Source organism: Schistocerca serialis, chromosome 1 (assembly GCF_023864345.2).
Source record: "Schistocerca serialis cubense isolate TAMUIC-IGC-003099 chromosome 1, iqSchSeri2.2, whole genome shotgun sequence".
NCBI classification, from domain to species: domain Eukaryota; kingdom Metazoa; phylum Arthropoda; class Insecta; order Orthoptera; family Acrididae; genus Schistocerca; species Schistocerca serialis.
Genome location: NC_064638.1, coordinates 263,606,245 through 263,627,708, shown reverse-complemented (window position 1 = coordinate 263,627,708; position 21,464 = coordinate 263,606,245). Strand labels below are relative to the sequence as shown.

At 40.3% G+C, this 21,464-nt stretch overlaps 1 protein-coding gene across 2 annotated transcripts in view; it reads right to left on the bottom strand.

Annotated features, from left to right (window-relative positions):
- LOC126467509 (AT-rich interactive domain-containing protein 4B-like) overlaps positions 1 to 21,464 on the bottom strand; it is a 162,078-nt gene that overhangs the window by 135,684 nt on the left and 4,930 nt on the right. For both annotated transcript variants that reach the window (XM_050096468.1, XM_050096467.1), the window contains exons 2-3: positions 16,241 to 16,348; positions 5,107 to 5,172 (exon numbers count right to left, since the gene is read on the bottom strand). In XM_050096468.1, the coding sequence (XP_049952425.1) occupies positions 5,107 to 5,172; positions 16,241 to 16,348 (174 nt within the window). The remainder of the gene's footprint in view (positions 1 to 5,106; positions 5,173 to 16,240; positions 16,349 to 21,464) is intronic.

Genomic DNA, 21,464 nt, shown 5'->3' with positions numbered 1-21,464 from the left:
AAAACTTCATACCTCCCATTAAATGGAAATAATTTTATCAATTTAAAATGGTATCACTAAGTGTTATTTTGTGCATTGTATTATTATGTAAAGTTTTGTATATTATTGTTGAAGTCAGTAGTGCATAATGTACCTATCTTTGTATGATTTCTATAAATGATCATAATTAAAGAACGAACATACAACCAGGTGTTGCTTGTTTTAAGACTCCATGAATAAATAGTGTTTCAAAAGGATTCCTATTTCGGTGATCAGTATATATTATTCTCTCTTTTTGGCCACTCATTCTGAAATGAACTTTCTCCTTGGCAATTTGGTAGGTTGTTTTCCTGTATTTCTGCAAGTACTACCATCCAGCAGAATGGAAATGCCTTTCCTTGAGTCTAAAATTGCTGGATGTTGTGCGCGGTTCATTCTGCAGGGACACATTTGCTGTCCAATTTCAGAGCACTAAGAAAATTTGAGTAGACTAACAAATCCAAATGTTATATAACTCTCTTGCTGACTTGTAGGCTCCATGACATATACAGTGAAGCTATCTGATTCTTAGGGATGATGAAAGGAAATACTGCAGAGCATACTTAACAGTATCATAGTTTGGAACTGTACGGTCTATGCTACAATAATTTTACACTCTACATGTTAAGCTGATGTCAGGCAATTAACATAGTCATATTCATACACTCAGAGACGAAACAATATGCTGCATTTACCAGAACAAAATACGAGGGTTGTAACTTAAATAGTGGCAACTATTTATTCACAACCGATACAAAAGAGTTACATGTTGCACCTGTTACTGTCCTTCAAATTCATCACCAGTGTTGTGTAGAACCATTGCCAGCGATGTGGAAGGCGTGGTATACCGTTAGCAGAGCCTGTTCTGTTGATGGTGCATATGGAGCAGTCTACTGCCTCTCGAATCTCTGTAACAATTCTGAAGCGAATGCCATGAACTGGTTCCTTCATATTCGGAATCAAATCAAAGTCACAAGAACTTAAGTCATATTACTGTTCGTTTTTGGAGCATCACCAGCTTTTCGAAAGAAGCAGCAACGCTTTCTACGCAACCCACCCATCATTATGTATGACAATGTACGGGCGCATACAGCGCAAGCTGTGGCTGCTCTGTTCGGTTGATGGGACTGGGAAGTACGGTATCATCCACCATATTCTCCAGACTTACGTCCTTGCGACTTTGATTTGATTCCGAAGATTAAGGAACCACTTCGTGGCATTTGCTTCCGAATTGTTCCAGAGATCCAACAGGCAGTAGACCGCTCCATTCACAAAATCAACACAACAGGCTATGCCTTCCACATCGCTGGGAACGGGCTCCACACAATGCTGGTGACAACTTTGAAGAACAGTAACAGGTGCAAACATGTAACTTTTGTATCAATTGTGAATGAATAGTTGCCACTATTTAAGTTCCTACCCTCATACATCACCTTCACATGTCACTAATGCTAGAATAACTGTTGTACAGCTGTCTGTCGCACTACATTAGAGTGGGATCTACACTGTAAGTGACTTTTAAGACTAATACTTTATGACGTGTGATTTAACAGCTGATAATCTTTCCAAGGATTTTGTTCTCCATACCTCAGATACAAATGCTGCAGTACACACCTGTGAGATTCTTTTCTGTTTTAAGACAGTGACCAACAATGCAAACATTGTGATACTTAAAACTCTTTTTAGATATCTACAATGGAAATTCCTAGATGGAATAATACATAAAATAAAAGCAAAGCAACCACTCACTTATAGCTAACTGATGTGTGGTACATAGAAACACACAAAAGAAAACAGCATTTACCCTAGCTTTGGAGGTATTTCTCTTTCTCAAGCAAAACTAGTGTGTGTGCGCGCGCGCGCCCACACACCCACGCACGCACGCGCACACGCACACACACACACACACACACACACACACACACACACACACACACACACCCTACCCAACCTATTCCCTCCCCTATTTTTCCACCCATCTCCATTTTTTGCCTCAATATCTCCCTCTTTATCTCCCCTTTCCTTCCCAGACCTCCTTTTCCTCCCTATACTAACTTCTGTGTGCAATCTCCTCACCACCTTGAGGTATACACTATATACACACGAAGATGGCCGAAAGGCTGCTGTGAAATTATCATGGCAGCAAGTTACTAACATCACCCAAAATTTTATGCAACAAGGTGCACCATTATTACAAATTTCAATGAGTACTTTTTTGCTAAGTCCTTAAGTGTTGCAATATGCTGCAGTTGGCATTAGTGAGTATATGCAGTGTGTATATATATTGCGTAAACTTTGTATATGGTTGAGTTTAGCTCATATATTGCAGGGTATGAAACGTAGATAAGATACTGAAATTTGATTTAAAATTCTCAGCAGCGCCATATCTCATTTCATTCTTCAATTATTGATTTTTACATTTGAAGGACCATCACACGCAATGCGATGTGCCGATTTCTGAGCCTTCGCACTGGAAATTTTGTGGTCACAACAAGCAGAATAATCTTACTATTTCATAAACGGTTCCAAGATATAAAAGCAAGTTTTTTTTTTATATAGCATGCAAAGATACACATATATTGTAGGATAAATACTAGAAACATTTTTATTCATCGAGATACGGAAGTAACTCGTCCGCAACAGTGAGAAGTTACTTTATTTCTTCCTTACACTTTTTAGCATTTCACTACTGCCAAAAGAAATGAACGTAAAAGGAGAATCACACAATGAGAAACTCATCCACACTATAAACTGAATGTAATAATACAAATGTCAGAACTTGCACCTACTGAATAATGTTGATACGGAGTATTGGATACAGCTTATTCTGTCTAAGAATTAGTGCACAGTGGCTCACAAGCAGCAATGAAACAAAGAAAACAGCACAACAAGGTGGCTCTAATGTGCAGTAAATCAGCAGAAGGCACTGTAGTGAAAGGAATGCTTGTTTTTCCACATTAAAAACAAACATGACAAGTGTAAATTTTACAATGTCATTTACTTGCCGTTTTTTGTAAATGTGGAAAAATGTATTTCTTTCATCATAATGCCATCTATTGTAAATTAGAACCATCAGGCAGAGATGTTTTCTTTATTGTTTTATGGACACATATGTGCAATCAACACTAACACTTAGAAAGAATAAGCTGGACACAATATTTTGTATCAACAGTGTTCTGGTATGTGCAAGTTCTGCTGACTGTATTTTGTTTGTGATGTATATGGTTCTCATTGTGTGCTTTTCATTTTCACATTCAGTTCCTTGAGCAATGCCAAAATGTGTAAGAAATAAATATAATAAATATTTTTAGTCAAGACAAAAGTTTTATTGTAAGTGCAGAACATGATTTCCTGACTCTTAAGGCTTACACACATTATGTATCCACATAGATATACACTGAAGTTCCAAAGAAATTGGTATAGTTGTGCATATTCAGATACAGAGATAATAAACAGGCAGAACACAGCACTGCGGTCGGCAATGCCTATTCAAGACTTTATAAATCTCTCGCATCACAGTTGTTAGATCAGTTACTGTTGCCACAGTGCCATGTTATCAAGATTTAAGTGAATTTGAACATGGTGTTTTAGTTGGTGCACAAGCGATGAGACACAGCATCTCCGGGGTAGCGATGAAGTGGGGATTTTCTTGTATGACCACTTCATGAGTGTACCACGAATATCAGGAATCCTGTAAAACATCAAATCTGACATTGCTGCAGCTGGAAAAAGATCCTGCGAGAACAGGACCAACAACTGAAAAGAATCATTCAACGTGACAGAAGTACAACCCTTTCGCGAACTGCTGCAGATTTCAATGCTGGGCCATCAACAAGTGTCAGCATGCGAACCATTCAACGAATCATCATCAATATGGGCTTTCGGAGCCAAAGGCTCACTCTTGATGACTGCATGACACAAAGCTTTATGCCTCTCCTGGACCTATCAACACTGACGTTGGACTGTTGATGACTGGAAACATGTTGCCTGGTCAGACGAGTCTCATTTCAAATTGTATCAAGCAGATGGATGTGTAAGGATATGGAGACAACCTTAGGAATCCATGTACCCTGAATGTCAATGGCGAACTGTTCACGCTGGTGGAGGCTCTGTAATTGTGTGGGGTGTGCGCAGTTGGAGTGATATGGGACCCCTGATATGTCTAGATACAACTGTGACAAGTGACACATACCTAAACATCCTGTTTGATCACCTGCATCCACTCATGTCCATGGTGCATTCTGATGAACTTGTGCAATTCCAGTGAGACAATGTGATACTCCAAACATGCAGGATTGCTGCAGAGTGGCTCCAGGAACACACTTCTGAGTTTAAACACTTCTGCTGGTCACCAAACTCCCCAAACATGAACATTATCTGGGATGCCTTGCAATGTACTGTTCAGAAGTGATTTCCACCCCCTCGTACTCTTTCAGATTTATGGACAGCCCTGCATGATTCATGGTGTTGATTCCCTCCACAAGTACTTCAGACAGCAGTTGAATCCATGCCACATCGTATTGCAGCACTTCTGTGTCCTCGTGGGGGCCCTACACGATATTAGGCAGGTGTACCAGTTTCTTTAGCTCTTTAGTGTATTACAGTTGGAATATGTGCATCTCATGTAATTGGCAGAGAGAAAGTCATTCCATTTCCCAAAAGGAACAGTGGAAACAATGTGCAAAATTGTAAATCTCAGCTCTAATTTCACTATGTTACATATTTTTGGATCAAATTTTGTGTTTTAATAGGACTATTATCAAGTCTAATCAGCTCCTCCACTGGTGTCAGTAATGAGCTAGAGTAATTTTTAAAACTTTAGTCTCATTACGTTTCACACTCATTTTCTTTTTCCTACCTGCATACCGAAGTAAACATTTGCACTTGCCCTTGTCAGATCTTGTCCAATCACATCAAATTTCACCAATGTATTTCTTGAAAGTAAAGTTACTTTATGCCACTACTGTTCTTGATTGCCTATTTTGTGATTAATGTTTAACTTTTTTTTTCTTACATGTATAAAGGAAACCAGAAACATCATTTACAAACCTCACCAAATGAAAAAAAAGGTAAATGTGAAATACTTACCCTAAGTGTCCCACGTATATGGTCATCTGTCACTGTCGCAGTTCCCAAACCTTGCTTGAAAGTAACCTGTATTATGAAAATTACTGGCTGTCAGTAGAGTAATACCTTATTTACAAGATAGTCTACAACACATTTTTCATAAAATCTTAGAATATGAAATGGACAAAATACTCTTAACTGTTCTTAATAATATTAGAATACACATAATAATGGATACAACATTCTTAAGCTTCACATAATCTACTCAACCAGTCAGATGCACCCTAATCTCAACAATGATGATCAGATAAAACACAGCAGAATAACTAAGTAAAAATCAAATACCAGTAGAGACAGTTAAAAATGGGACAGGTGACTGTGTCTGGATGACTCCTTAGAAATAATGGATGATCGTGCCAGCATAGGACACATTAAAATCTCACACCTAGTATTTTGGTAAGAATTCCAGACATCACACAAAATCTTAAAACACGAACCACACTCACCTCACTACTAGAACTAATAGATGACTAAAAGGAAGGATAGTTCCTGTGGGAGACCCAGGTCAGCCCTAAGGTCGCATAAATCAAATCTAAGTATGTTGTATCAACAGCTGTGTCCCATTTTTGTGACACATTGATGGCTCCTTACGAAGTAAGAGAAAGTCATGCATCAATGGGCAATGTCGTACTCTACACCCTGTAAGGACTACTACTTCAGCTTGTTGCAGTTGGAAGAAGGTAAGCCAAGGTCACACTGAAGGCTTAACAGAACAGAGTTTACAATTCTTAACTTCCTGCCACTGACCCTCCTGTCAACCCATGGTCTTCTTGGTCACAAATGAGGTAACAGTCTGCAGGGTACTGAACAGTGAGCAGGAGCTGGAAGACAGTAGGCTCCCATGGCAACCACAGCGGCAAGTTCATTTCCCCAGAGCTCTATATGCCCTGGAATCCAGTAGAAAATTATTTCCTTCTCCTGCCTTTGGAAAAGAATGACAGCATCTTGTGCGTCTCATACCATCCCATGTGCTGGGTACATCCAACCTCCATCAAGGAGGCAGGTGTAGTCTCCTGGTTCTGAGAGGCGACAGGAATGCAAGGAATTGATGGGACAACAACTGTTCTCGTAGCAGCAGCGTAAGAGGTGGTCATAGCCACAGGATGCAGACGCTCAAATTTCATCTTGGCCTCAGTGTAGGGCAGTCGGTCAAGGGTCTTATGTTCCATGATTTTCCTCTCTTTCTGTAAAATCCTGCAGTCTGGCAAGCAAGGTGAATGATGCTCTCTGCAGTTGACACAGATGGGAGGTGGGGCACATGGAGTATTGGGATGTGATGGACGTCCACAATCTCGATATGTGAGGCTGGAAGTACAGCGGGAAGACATATGGCCGAACTTCCAGCACTTAAGGCACCACACTGGGGGAGGAATATATGGCTTGACATCACAGCAGTAGACCATCACCTTGACACTCTCAGGCAATGTGTCACCCTTGAAGGCCAAGATGAAGGCACTGGTGGCAACCTGATTATCCCTCGGACTCCAATGGACTGGCCAGACGAAATGAACACCTCGCTGCTCTGAATTGGCGAGCAGCTCGTCCTCAGACTGCAAAACAAGGTCCCTGTGGAATATAATACCCTGGACCATATTTAAGCTTTTATGGGGCATGATGGTAACAGAAACATCCCCCAACTTGTGACAAGTGAGCAATGCCTGAGACTGGGCAGAGGATGCTGTTTTTATCAAGACTGACCCAAAGCGCATTTTGGACAAGCCCTCCACCTCCCCAAACTTGTCCTCCAAATGCTCCACAATAAACTCAGGCTTCATGGACATGAAGGATACCCCATCAGCTCTCGAACATAATACGAGGTACCGGGGCAAATAAGCTTCATTGCCATTTTAGCCTGGCATTCCTCCCATGGTGTGGCCAGGGAGGGGAATGATTTGGGGTCATATTTCTTAGCACTGAAGTTAGGCTTTGCCTACTTAGTGACTGCTGGTGGTGGACCACCACCAAGAGTTGGCATACTACACTTTATGGTGTGTAATCCGCCCTGATGTTACCCACTCCGACCAGGGGCCCTCCTCACGGGCACCATCCAGCCTCAGCAAGGGCCACCTGGCAGGATGGCCATTGCCGGGAATCCCGATGCCCCAGAGAGTTAACTGTGCAGGCATCAGCAGAGTGCTCGCTGTGTTGTCAGGGGGCTACAACCAACAGGGTACATGGCGGCCCCACCACAACGGACTAGCTACCGTGCTGGATATGAGGCGCTAACAAGTCTGCGACAACGAGGAAGACGGCTAAAGATCTCAATGCACGATGGATACGATGCATCATGTAAGGCGCCCTTCCCCAACTGGCTCGCTCTTCAGAAAAATTTAGAAAGACTGAGGTCAAACCAGGCAGGGGCCATCACACAAAGGCCAAAACGTGAGAGATTCCTTTTAGTCACCTCTTACGACAGGCAGGAATACCTTGGGCCTCTTCTAAACCCCAGAACTGCAGGGGGATAACAAGAGAAGGATGCTAGTAATTTTGGAACAGATAAAGCCCTGTATGCTTGGCTCACATAAAGGAGAAGACACTGAATGACAGTGGAGGCTCACCAGCCTTTGCACACAGGTTAGCAATAGAACTTGTACAATAAGCCCCTGTTGATAGCCTAATACCCTCATGATGAACTACAACCAGCATTTTGAGGTATGAATGCCTTGGCGATCCCTAAACCAGCCATCCACATTCAAGCTGGGGTCACACAAATATTTTATAAAGTTGGAACAAACAAGACCTATGACTGATGCATTGAAGGATGTTAAACCCCTTGGCACATTTCAGTTTCAGTTTAAAATGGTCAGACAGAACATTCATAACCTTGTATCAAAAATACCTGTCGAAGAGGAAAGACTTTAGTATGCCTGCGGAACCCTCACTGATAGAGCTGCAATTAAATACCATGCCTCCAGGTAGTGTCATAGTCTTTTTCTAAATCGAAGAAGATACCAATAAGGTGTTGCTTACAGAGGAAAGCTTGTTCAATTGCTGCTTCAAGCAGGGTCAGGTTATCAAGTGTGGAGTGATAATTCCTGAACCCACATCGGGTGTGACTTATTAGGGGCCTGGCTTCAAGACCCCACACTAGGCAACAATTGACCATATGCATCAGTGTCTTTCCTATACAGTCTCTCGGATTAATGCTACAAGAACTACCAGGATTAGTCTGTTTCTTCCCTGGTTTTAAAATTGGAATAAAAATCGATTATTTCCGCACATTGGGAAAGTCTTCTGTCACCCAGATTTCATTAAAGAGCTGGAAGAGGACCTCCTTTAATCACATGTCTATCTGTTTCAACATGCTGTACATTCTCCGGTCGTGACTGGGCATAGCATCACAAGCTACTGACAATGCAGAGAAAAGCTGGCTGTATTCCTCAGTGTTCATGGAACATAAATCAAAACCTATCTTCTTCTGTGTCTCCCGATAACAACACAAAGCTGTATCTTGGCTAGAACTGACCATAATGGTCTTATAGGATTGAGCCATTGTCTCAGCCATGTCTCTTGGCAATGTTATGAGACACTTCTGCTCTCGTACAGCTGCTATTGGTGCTGTAAAGCACCCACTTAGCCTTTCTGAATAGCCATTTCAGCTTCACTTCAGGATCTGGTCTATCAGGCACATGAGTCCCAACAGGGTTGTGGTCATCCACTCCCCATTGAGAAGTGTCTGTGAGGGCACACATGCAGAAGGAGAGGTCTGTGGCTGTAGACGAACCCGTAGCAGTGCTAAACTGCATAGCTTGACCTACGTTGATTAATATGGTGTCTGTAGTTCATGAGAGATTATCAAGTATCTGACCCCTGGGGAAAGTGGTGTTAGAAACTCATAGAGCAATGTTTGCATTAAATTCCTCTAAAAGTGGCAAGGGACAGGGTTGTTCATCAAGAAGATGTATGAGGACCTCACTGTCAATGCACTCATGTGGTGGCACTTACACAGATCACACTGTGACAGCAACATGGGCCACCATCAGAAGAGTGAATGTAGTGCTGTGGTGAAGGGCACAGGTGAGGGGTGAAATGCGTCTACCTTTTGCCCTGTCACCAGTAACGTCATCTTTTCTGTACTTGTGATAGCCTCCAGTCCGTTTAAAGTGAGTCTCTTAGAGACAGAGGCAAAAAGGTCTGCATTGTACTGAGAAGTCTCAATTCCTCCAGATGAGGCCTGTAGCCATTCATATTCCACTTGAGTAACGGACCCGTTTCAGCAGTGTGGTTTTGATTCACCTCTGTCCTTGTAAAGGGATAGTGAGGCACCTGTCGAGCTAGGGGCAGTGGAGGGGCTGCCAGGATCCTCTGATGCGGCATTGGAATCCATGATGTCTTCCTCATCAGTCAGAAGTGTCAGTATGATGTACAATGGCACCTGGGACAGCTTTTACAGAATATAGTGATACTTTTACATCAAGGATGATGGAAAAGGAGGCATTGAGAGGCACTCTGCTTTTGGGATTTCTTCTCGATACCTACTGCAAAATGTTGCTGGTCTCTACTATGGTAGCTGCCTGGATCACTAAGCTTTTAATCACTTTGCTTTGGCATGTATAGGTGCAAGTACAGGTGATGGTGGTAAATAATGGTGCTCTGGACGTTGTCTGCATCAAAGCATCTATACTGGGAACAGCTTTCTGCACCACAGAAGCATATGAAGTGGCAAACACAGCTGTCTTGTCACCTTACATCCTTTTCAGCTTCTGCGTAGGGGATTCAGTTGGTCACTTATTTCCTGAATTTTGTGTTCCTCAGCAAAAGCAGGGCAATCTCGGCTCCAGACAGATTGGTTCCCAGAGCTATTAATGCATATTGCTGGCAACAAACAGTGTGTCCCAGTTTCATCTGCTGCCTTTCCACACTTCCCACCAGTGCAACTCAGTGTTAAGGCAGCACATCAGTTAACTGAAGGTCACAATGAAACTGGTTGTGTTCTCAATTTCTCCATTATTCCTTTTTGTTCTCTGCTCCACATCCACTATTGCCTGTGATTCTCATTCTTGTTTATATCAATGAAAACTATTATTTATTGATAAAATTATTTAATTGGATAGATTTAAAAAATCTACTCACCAAGTGCCAGCAGAAAACACACACAAACGACTGTTGTGAGTGGCAAGCTTTCAGAGCCAGTGGCTCCTTCTTCAGGCAGAATGGCTGAAGGGGAAGGAAGAAGGGTGAAGGAAAACGACTGGAGAGATCTAGGAAAGTGTAGATTTTGGGAACATCACCCAGAACCGTGTGTCAGGGGAGACTTACCATACGAGATGAGAAGGGAAGACTGATTGTTGAGGACTGCATTGGACAAGATTTGAAACCTGAGAGCTTAAAGGTAGAAAACAGGGTAATATGCAAGACAGAGATTACTACTAAAACAAAGTGTATGAGTTAATAAGAGTGGGAAGCTAACTGCATTGTATGTACAAAGGTGGGAAGGGTTGGTGAAAGACAGGAAAGACAATGACCTATGTAGAAAACTTAAACAGAGTGAAACAAAGAGTAGTTACTGTGAAGAAAAGCTGAGATGGAAGAAATTAATGTAAATTAAAGTGAGATGGGTGGCGAGAACCAAGGATATGTTGTAGTGCTAGTTCCCACCTACCGAGTTCTACGAAACTGGTATCTGGGGGAAGAATCCAGTTGGTGTGTATGGTGAAACAGGTGCCGAGGTCATGCATGTCATGTTGTAGAGCATGCTCTGCAACAGGATATTGCAAGTTGCCAGTATATACCCTCTGCCTATGTCCATTCATCCTAACTGATAATTTGGCAGTAGTCATGCTGATGTAGAAGGCTGAACAGTGTTTACAGAACAGATGGTATATGATGTGTCATTTCACAGGTGCCTTTAGTATTGTATGTTTTGCCAGTTACAGGGCTCTTATAGGTGGTGTTGGAGGTTGTATAGGGAAAGTCTTGCAGCAGGTACAGTCACAGGGGTAGGAGCCGTATGGTATGGAGATGGGATGTTGAGGGAGCATAGGGCCTGACAAGAATACTGTGGAGACTGGGAGGGCGACAGAAAGCTATTCTAGGTGTGATAGGCAAAATTTTAGACAGAATGGATCTCCTTTCAGGGCACGATTTTAGGAAGTCACGGCCCAGACAAAGTAGCTGATAACACATTCCAGGCCCCTGAAGACATATGGATCCCAGGAAAGCCCCTTCCAAGTGAGCCATGAAAAGGGTGGTGTAGGAAGGAGCCATCCTGGTTCCCATGGCTGTATCCCTGATCTGTTTGTATGTCTACCCCTCAAAGATGAAGTAGTAGCTGGTAAGTATAAAGCTGATTAAGGTGAGTAGGAAGGATGTTGCAGGTTTGGAATCAGGTGGGCGCTGACTGAGGAAATGTTCAGCAGCAGACAGACCATTACATGGGGGATTTTGGTATAGAGGGAGGTGGCATCAATGGTGACAAGCAAAGGTAGTGGTGGGAGTGGGACAAGCACGAATTTCAGACGATCTAGGAAACGGTTGGTATGTTTGATGTCTGATGGGAGTTTTTGTACTAAGGGTTTGAGGTGTTTATCAACTAAGGCAGATATATGTTTGATGGGTGCTCTGAAGCCAGCAACTATAGGATGGCTAGGACGATTGGGTTTGTGGATCTTAGGAAGAAGGTAAAAAGTGGGGGTGTGTGGTTTGGGTGGGGTGAGAATTTCTATGGATTGAGATGTTAGTCCTTGTGAGTGGCCTGACATTGTTTAAGTTCTCCGATGTCTATGCCCATATAATGGCATGTGATCACATCCTTACTCGAGTTGAGGAAGTTATGCAACTCAGCAATTATGTCACAGCCACCCAATTTTTCTGATAACATAAGAAGTTATACCTCCTTTGCCCTATTAAGGAACCATTCTGTAACCGTTTCATAGACTTTAAGGTACCAGGAAGCCATGAAAAACCTTTATGAATACGGAAGGGAAACTTTTTTCAAATTTCCCCCCTTCCTCTTCATCACTACAAACACATTCTGCTTCGCAACTCCTTAAGCCCTGAAACTAAATACAATTAGAATAACAGGAAGGCTAGCATTCCTCACTCGTTTTGAGTGAGTGTGAGTAAGTACTCCCAGACAGTACTTGAATCACACTGAAAGTTGGAGAATTTAATTTTGGGGGTTCTATCTTGATACCATGAGCAGCTAGGGTAATAAGGGTCCTCTTATACAGAGCCCCTCTTGCCTGAACAAGCCTTATACAACTGAGGTGCAGCAGGTCCCCAGAGGACACCCCTGATGACTATTCCTTCTAAACAGCCATGTGTGCAGCACACATTATGACTGAGGGACTTTTTAGAGAGTTTTGTACCATCCTCGCGTACCACGCGGCTATGTCTGTATCGCCAGTTCCCGTAACACACAATGTTCAACTGCCGCGCCACACAGTGGTCACTAAACCATGCCCAAATTGTATGGTGACGGAGGACTGGTGGCATTCATTAGTCTACAGCTCACGAAACCTGCCCCTTACCTCGTTTGGTAAATACTCACTCCATGTATCATAAATCCGTACTGCAATATGTCATTTATGCCTTGTTCTGTTTTGCATGTAGTTCTCTGCCACATAGTTTTTTTCTCTGCTATGTACTTCTTCCTACTGGTATAGCCAAACTTCCTTTACAATATAGTGTTCATATATTCCATGTAGTCCGACTGTAGTTTGTGGTAATTAATCTCTGCATTGAGATTTATTTATTCTTTTTAATATAGTTTATGGTTTCCGAGTTCTTTTCCTTTGCTACAGTGCCTATGCTTACTTTGTATTGTATTCATACAATATGTATACTTTGTGTGTGTGTGTGTGTGTGTGTGTGTGTGTGTGTGTGTGTGTGTGTGTGTGTGTGTGTTTTGGTACTACTTATTTTGCAAACTTTAATTTTATGCCCTTGTATATATACAATGGCATTGTGTTACCACCATCCTGCATCACAATGTATACCAACTGTGTCTCCCCGTGTCAAGATGTATTGTAAAATAAGAATCCGTGTGATGTTTATATTGAAATGTGTCCCACCTATTATGGTGACTATTTACATTATAATTTGTCTACTCTCAACTCCGTTATCAATACACTTCTATTTAACTAAACTCAAAGTTACCAACTACTCTAACATGCTTCACACACAATGTGAATGATGTCAAATATTGTCCTGTCTAATATTGTAACCAAAGATTCTGTGCAGTTGTTAATATCTTTACTTTTCATACTTTGGTTTCTTGCACGCAGTATCTTTATGGTCACTTGTCAGTTGATACCTACCAACTGAAAAGTAGTAGCATTGATATGTTGGGTAATTAATATGCACAGTTTTTCACTAGTTTTGAATTTTATGTTGAAAGAAATTGTGCTTTCTTCCACCTCTTGCCTCTTCCTCAGATCAGATCCTGGATGTATTTCACTATTCATCACAAGATACCTCACTACAGGCGGTGTCTTTGAATTCAGTGATTGCATGAACTCTGCGTAGAAATGATGTGGACAATAAAGTGTTCATTTTCTGCTATCTCCTCCTAGATAAGATAATGTCTCAAAATTCAAAAGTTTCCTCTCACTGCATTTTTCCATTTCCATTCATACTTTTCTCATTTCTTCCTTCATTGAGATCAAGGGTGAAAGGACTGCATTTGGAAAAAATGTAATTCAGCTGTGTAAAGGAGCCTACTCTGCCTGTAATGAAAAATGTTCCTGGTGGAAAAAAATTACTGCCACTGACACAGTAAACACAGAAACACAGCTGTCAAAACAAAAAGAATGTAGAATGTCTTGCAGTACAAAGGTACAAATACAGAGTGAACCAGCATCCAAACCTTCAAAGGTGATTATATGAACAAGAAAAAAATGTCTAGCCAACATGAGCTCCAAAATGTATACATCAAGAGCTATGAAGTTTGCTTAGGAGAAGTGACTTGTTTCACAGTAGCGAAGATGAACAAGTGGTCGTTGTTCTTAAGATATGCACCTCAGAGTCCATATCTGTGAACATTTCTTTATTATTTTGGTTTCAAAATGTGGAAAGCATAGAGCTTGCAGCATAACAGAGTTGTTTCACAGTACTGAAGCTGAAAGTGCTCATAGCTCTTAATGTGCGTATTTTAGTCATGTTTACTATATATTTCTCTTGTTTTGCTCCATACTTCCATCTCTGAACGTGTTAGTGGAGTCTCGATCCACCATGTACAGTGAAAAATTTCTGGCAGAATGTAAATAACTTAGGAGTAAAGGAACTACTCGCCTCATAGTGGAAACACTGAGCTGCCAAAAGGCACACAAAAAAGAATTAACACTCTGATACCTTTCAAGACGAATCTCTTAACAAGTTAGGGCAATATAGAAGTGCCCGATTGTGCCCATCTGCTTTGCCTCATGCCATCATCAAGATGGCGGACACCCCTTTTCCTAGTATATACAATACGACAATCTTAGAGTCATTTAATACAACCACAAACAAAGATATAAACCATGTGAAATATTTCATTTCAGAAATAAAATGAAACTAATGAGCCAGAAACTACAGGGTCTTGGGTGGGGACAAGCTACATATACAGTAAGAATGGCACCATTCTAAAACAAACACGAAATCCTCAAGAATAAACCAAACAAAAAACACTAAAAAATCTGAAATCAAATAGCTCATTTGATCCATATAAAAAATTAAACTCTTTTTGAACAGGCCATGAAGGCCCAACGGTACCAACCGGCCACCGTGTCATCCTCAGTCCGCAGGCATCACTGGATTTGGGTACGGAGGGGCACGTGGTCAGAAATCGCTCTCCCGGCCGTATGCCAGTTTAGCTCAAAGGCAAACAATGACATCCCACACCTCCCCCTGCTCCCCCCCACCCCACCCCACCCCACCCGCCACACACATACGCACCAAAAAACCAAAATAACAATTACTCAAACATACAGGAAACATTGTTGCAGACACTTGTCCCTGGTCTGAAAATCAGATACTTGGCTCAATTTCATAATTTCCACACACTGCTCTGACAGTTCACACATTCCACCAAGTCGAGAACTTTAATTGTATTCACCATATTGTCACCCAGAGCAGCAAGCAACCAATGACTTGAAAACTTCATTGTAACATCCACTGATAGTACCAAACAAATACATAATAAAAAGAAGTATCAAACCATTAACACACACAATGAACCAACAGTTACAAAACCAAAAATAAATTTGAAGCCAATAGCTAACAACTCCGAAGTTACATACTGCCAAGGCAGAAAAAAAACAAACTCCTACAACATCGAGTAACATGCAGCACAATATCAATACCACACTAACATCACTAACAAACAATTTAGAAACAAACAGCTATCACTAGGGTTTACCACTGTTTACTCCAACAAGTACTATGCAAACATTATCTATTTCTAACACAGTATGTCTCAGTGACATCATACAAGACCACACAGCTACATCATATGTCAAAGCAGACATGTGGAATCATGGAATTGGACCCTTCCATTGACCCCAAACTAGAGTAAGCACGCGAGCGCGCGCACACAGTTTCACCTACACTGTGTCAGCTGAAGACACAACGCTGGGATTGCAAGTATACCACCTAGTGGCCCAACACACCGCTGAGAACATGTTTGAGTACAATGGCTGCTTCACAATCTGTTTTCTCTGGATCCTCCCATCTGACACGACTTTTTTGTAATTACATAGATGGAAGTCGTCCTTTCAACACGTCCTTTGTACCTCTAACCCTTCTAGCCTCACACAGTACAGGAAGAAGAGGGAGTACAACTACTTTACAACCAAAACAAAAGGGAGATCAAGAAATTTTTTTAAAAAAAAAAAAAAAAACCTGCAACTTCGTGGGTCTAAAACCACTCAGGACACCTTAGGGTCAAAGATGGTTACCCAATTGAGATGGAATGCTTAATTCCCTTCAAAAGCATATCTACCTTAATATGTGAACAGGTAAAATCAGTAAATAAAGAATCCAACTGCTAACCAGAACTAAAAAAGTTTCACTGTGTAAACCATCAAAGCATGTTTGTATAAATTTTGAATTTCACAAAGATTTGACATTTTCAGGAACTGTGAACTGATTTATATTGTAAAAAACAACAACTGACCTTGCATTTAACACTGCGAACAACCTTGCGAACTTTGGCTTCACAGAAAGCACCCTTGTATTTGGCACTGACTTCCGTGCCAACAGCCAAATATGGAGGATCGTCTCCCTGTTCAAACAGAGTACAACAGATTAAAGTTGAAATGTTTCATTTACACACACATGCAAGCACACACGAATGTGCGCGTGCACGCAGGCACACACACGCACAGAAAAAAAGTGTAAAAATTAATTTTCTACATTAAATGATTGTGAAATTATACATTTATGATATGAGAGAAAATTTGTCTTGCCTGATATGGCCAGGTGTACACAGCAAACAGAACTGTAGATACAAGGGGCAGCTTTAGAATCATTGGTTTAATCTCACTTATCAGTAAAGCTTCACTCCCACAGTCTTAAACAACCTAAGAAATGTATTAGGTTTATTATAGTTCAGACTTTTATCAAAGCACGTAGTACCCCCAATTCGCTGCACTTTATATACTTTATTACCTTAGTAATTAGAAAGAAAACAAGCCATTCTTTGTCTGCTGTTTCTAGATTTATACTTATTCATATGCCAGACCCACAAGAGCAGCATCAAAGAAGACCATACAAGAATGGATCTCACAGAAAAGGCACACGGTCTCACAATTGAACATCTTCAAGATGAAACTGGCTTTTGGGCATTACATACACAGCTATCAAATTTTTTTTTATATGCTCCATGGCTGATAAGAACAAACACAATGTGCAACATTTAATGACTATAAATGATTATTACTGGGCCGCCTTAAATTTTCAATACATAATGTAAGGCAAGCTTTTGACAATGTTGACTGGAATACTCTCTTTCAAATTCTGAAGGTGGCAGGGGTAAAATACAGGGAGCAAAAGGCTATTTACAATTTGTAAACCAGATGGCAGTTATAAGAGTCGAGGGGCATGAAGGGAAAGCAGTGGTTGGGAAGGGAGTGAGGCAGGGTTGTAGCCTATCCCCGATGTTATCTAATCTGTATATTAAGCAAGCAGTAAAGAAAACAAAAGAAAAATTCAGAGTAGAAATTAAAATCCATGGAGAAGAAATAAAAACTCTGAGGTTTGCCGATGACATTGTAATTCTGTCAGATACAGCAAAGGACCTGGAAGAGCAGTTGAATGGAATGGACAGTGTCTTGAAAGGAGGATATAAGATGAACATCAACAAAAGCAAAACTAGGATAATGGAATGTAGCAAATTAAATAAGATGATGCTAAGGGAATTAGATTAGGAAATGAGACGCTTAAAGTAGTAAATGAGTTTTGCTATTTGGGGAGCAAAATAATTGATGATGGTCGGAGTAGAGAGGATATAAAATGTAGACTGGCAATGGCAAGGAAAGCATTTCTGAAGAAGGGAATTTTGTTAACATTGAGTATAGATTTAAGCGTCAGGAAGTTTTCTGAAAGTATTTGTATGGAGTGTAGCCATGTGTGGAAGCAAAGCGTGGACAATAAATAGTTCAGACAAAAAGAGAATGGAAGTTTTCGAAATGTGGTGCTGGTTAGATCACAAAACTAATGAGGAGGTATTGAATAGAATTGGGGAGAAGAGAAATTTGTGGCACAACTTGACTAGAAGAAGGGATCGGTTGGTAGGACATATTCTGAGGCGTCAAGGGATCACCAATTTAGTGGAGGGCAGGGCGGAGGGTAAAAATCATAGAGGGAGATCAAGAGATGAATACACTAAACAGTTTCAGAAGGACGTAGGTTGTACTAGGTCCGGGGAGATGATGAAGCTTGCACAGGATAGAGTAGCATGGAGAGCAGCATCAAACCAGTCTCTGGATTGAAGACAACAACAACAACAACAACAACAACAACGTAAGGCAAGAATAATGGTTTCTGCTTCTATGTTTACAGATCAGAGAACTGACCTAAACTGTAATTTGTCCTGTTGTAAACTGATGCAAATAAACAATGTATTGGAGGCCTTTGGGGTCAAACAAGATTTTCACATTCATGAGTAAGATGATGTATGGGTTCAGTGATTTGTAGCAATGTACCAGAGTAATCTGCTATCGTAACCTCTCTTTTGCATTCATATTCCTGGGCTCAGCAAACAACAACCAAACTGACATCTTCCAATTTAATCTAGACCTTGGGCTACACTACAGATCAATGTTACCACAATCAGGAATTGGGGTGGTGTGAAAGAGGAGGGCAGGGCGGAGGGCAGGCAATATCACACACTAACCTTTTATGCTTGTACCACCTAAATGTAAAATGGAGGAAAGTTACTATTACTCTTTGAGAAGGTACTAGGTACTCCACAATTCTTGCTCACATATGCAGTAATGGGTTACTTAACCAACACGAGTTTACATCTTTAAAGGAATAAGTGTCATCACCTGAAGTTTTATGTGGCTTATTAAAAGCACTTGATTTTGTTAATCATAATTTGGAATTAGAGAAGTTAAGTTTTTATCAGACGCATGGTTCAGCGCATGCTTGGTTTAATTCTTATTTAAGAAACAGGATGTGAAAAGTTACTATAGGCTACATGGGCAGATATTAAAATGTTGGCCCTAAATATTTTCATCACTGGCCCACTAATGTTCTTGCTTTACATTCAAGATCTACCATTTCACTTGAATCAGGAGGCAGAATTAGTCCTGTTTGCAGATGACAGTTTACAAGAGGTCAACAGTCCCTCAATCCAAGAGTGGTGCACCTGGAAGAAAAGATGTTTACCGACAACATTTTCTAATCTAGTCAAGAGATCCATAATAGCAAAGGTAAGAAGGCTAAAAAAGTAATGGACATCCTTTGAACCAGCAATAATAATAGCAACATGAGGGAGATAGCAGTAGGTAGGTGTCCCCAGGGTTCTGCAGCTGTCCCATACCTGATCTGTAACAGTCAAGAGTGCCCACTATCCAACGAAGTGCAATACCCAAAACAGAAAATTCGAAGCAGCAAAAAGGGGGCAAACCAAATTTAAAAGTGATTAAAACAAAATAAAAGCGGGATGAAAGGAGCCTGGTCAAGGTGGTAGGCTTTGGGATCCCCAGACCTTTCAATACAATGGGAGATGCCCCATTCCCAACCACCCATTTACAGACGACACAAACACTGTCTTGAAGCCAAGTAAAGAAGCATCAACAAAAAAGCCACTGACTTTCTTGTCAAAGCTACTGACTGGTTTTGAAGTAATGGGCAAGCTTTAAACATAAAAAAAAGCTTGGCTTATCTAGTTTTGTACTGTCAAAAATGTACATCCTATTACTCTAGAAAACCAACAAAAATAATAAACAGGATAGAAAATTCTAAGTTCTTAGGTGTGCACATTGTTGAAATCTTAAAAGTAGAAGAACCATATAGCAGACTTGGGAAAAGTTACGTTTCGCTTCTACTGCACTGATAATGTTTAGCATTCAGAGGCCTATTCACAAGGAGTTTAGTTTTTAGTGGACACACAGCTCAGAAGTTTAACATATTTTGCACATTTTCATTTGTTAATATTTTATAGGGCAATAACTACTTAAGCAGAAAATACTGATTGCACAAAAGAAAGTGGGCCTAATTAGAACTATGTCCATGTGGAGGGTTCACGTATGTCTAGTAGGTACCTCTTTATATTGTTGGGAGTATTAACCAAAGTGTGACAGTATATTTATCCGCTTCAAAAATTTTCTACCAACAATCCATGTGAGTGAGAGTAACGGAGATAATTACAAGCACAACACTATAAAGAAAAATGATCTACACTACCTTTTAATGAAATTAATTTTGGCATAGAAAAAGAGATGATGAATAATACTTTGACAGCCAACCCATGGCATAAAATGTACGACAGGTACCAAAAGTGTTTTCAAATATAGATTACAGGTGTGTATTTTTAAAAACTCCTCTGTAATGCAGAGGAATTCTTGGATAGAGGTTAGTTGTTTATTCAGAGCAAAAAAAACTTTTACACGACTAGCAAGTACCAATATAAATATTTTTTTTTTTAAGTGTGTTCTATCTTTACCCAGTTGACACATTCTATTTAATGATGCTTATAATGAATATGATCTACAGAACATGTAACTAACTTCTACTTGTCACACAGCTTTCCAATTCACGTAGCAACATGAAGTTAACACCCCCCCCCCCCCCCTCCACTTCTTGACTGTGGACAATCAGACAATTTGCAACAGTGGTTAATAAGGTATACTCTTAATTTTCTTTCAAATTGGTAGGCGTCAATTAATTGCTTTACCTTAGACATGAGTCCTTGCACCAAGTTACATGATCCAACTTCTGAGTTGTTTCTGGAAGTTAGTGTAGTAATTCTGAGATCCTTAAATGTATCTATGAAAGATGTAATTGGATTTTTGTTGTTACATCTACCCAATTACATTATATTGACAAAAATCTATTATCTTCATTGTTCTATGAGAGATGTGTTATTCCAACTTTCATGCAGACTTTGCCTCTTTCACCAGGGCTCAGAATGGAGTTATGTACTCCGATGACAAGATATTTAATAAACTCATGTCTAACATCAAGTAAGGAATTGGGAATCCTTAGCAATTAAATCAGAAATAAAAAACATTCCTAACATACGTACATGGCTAATGTAGCCACTCTTCCTATAAATTATCTGAATGTCTACATCTAGGAATTGGGAAGACCTGTTAGTTACATGGCAAACAGATATATTTTTTATAAAACTGTTAGTAATATTACAGTATAAATATTAGTATTTATAGGTGTACAAAACTTCTAGGGAAAAACACTATAATCAAGTAAACATTATATTGTAAATGATATTAAAAAATGTAAAAATGATTTATTTGCACTACTGCAATGGCGGTGAGGCATTTTTCAAGCGCTACAACTGAGCTTTAGCTCATTTCAAAATCTAAGAATCTTCTGACTTGTAGAAATGTCATCATTGTATCCCTATGTTAATATGTATCACACTAAGGCACTTCATGTCTACGCTGTCTACATGACAACCTCAGCTGTTGTCACCATAGGTAACATATTTAACAGGAATCACACTAAATGATGTGATTCATGTTAAATATGTTAAAAATATTAAAAGGTCCAACAAACAGATATGACAATGACAATGTGTATAAATGTCAGATGATTTTTACTTTTTAACAAGTGCTGAATCACCTCATAACAGCCTCAGACAGAAATTTTAAACCTTTTCCAGTCAAAAAGTGACTATGATGCCATTTACAAAATTGTACATGGCTGTAAAC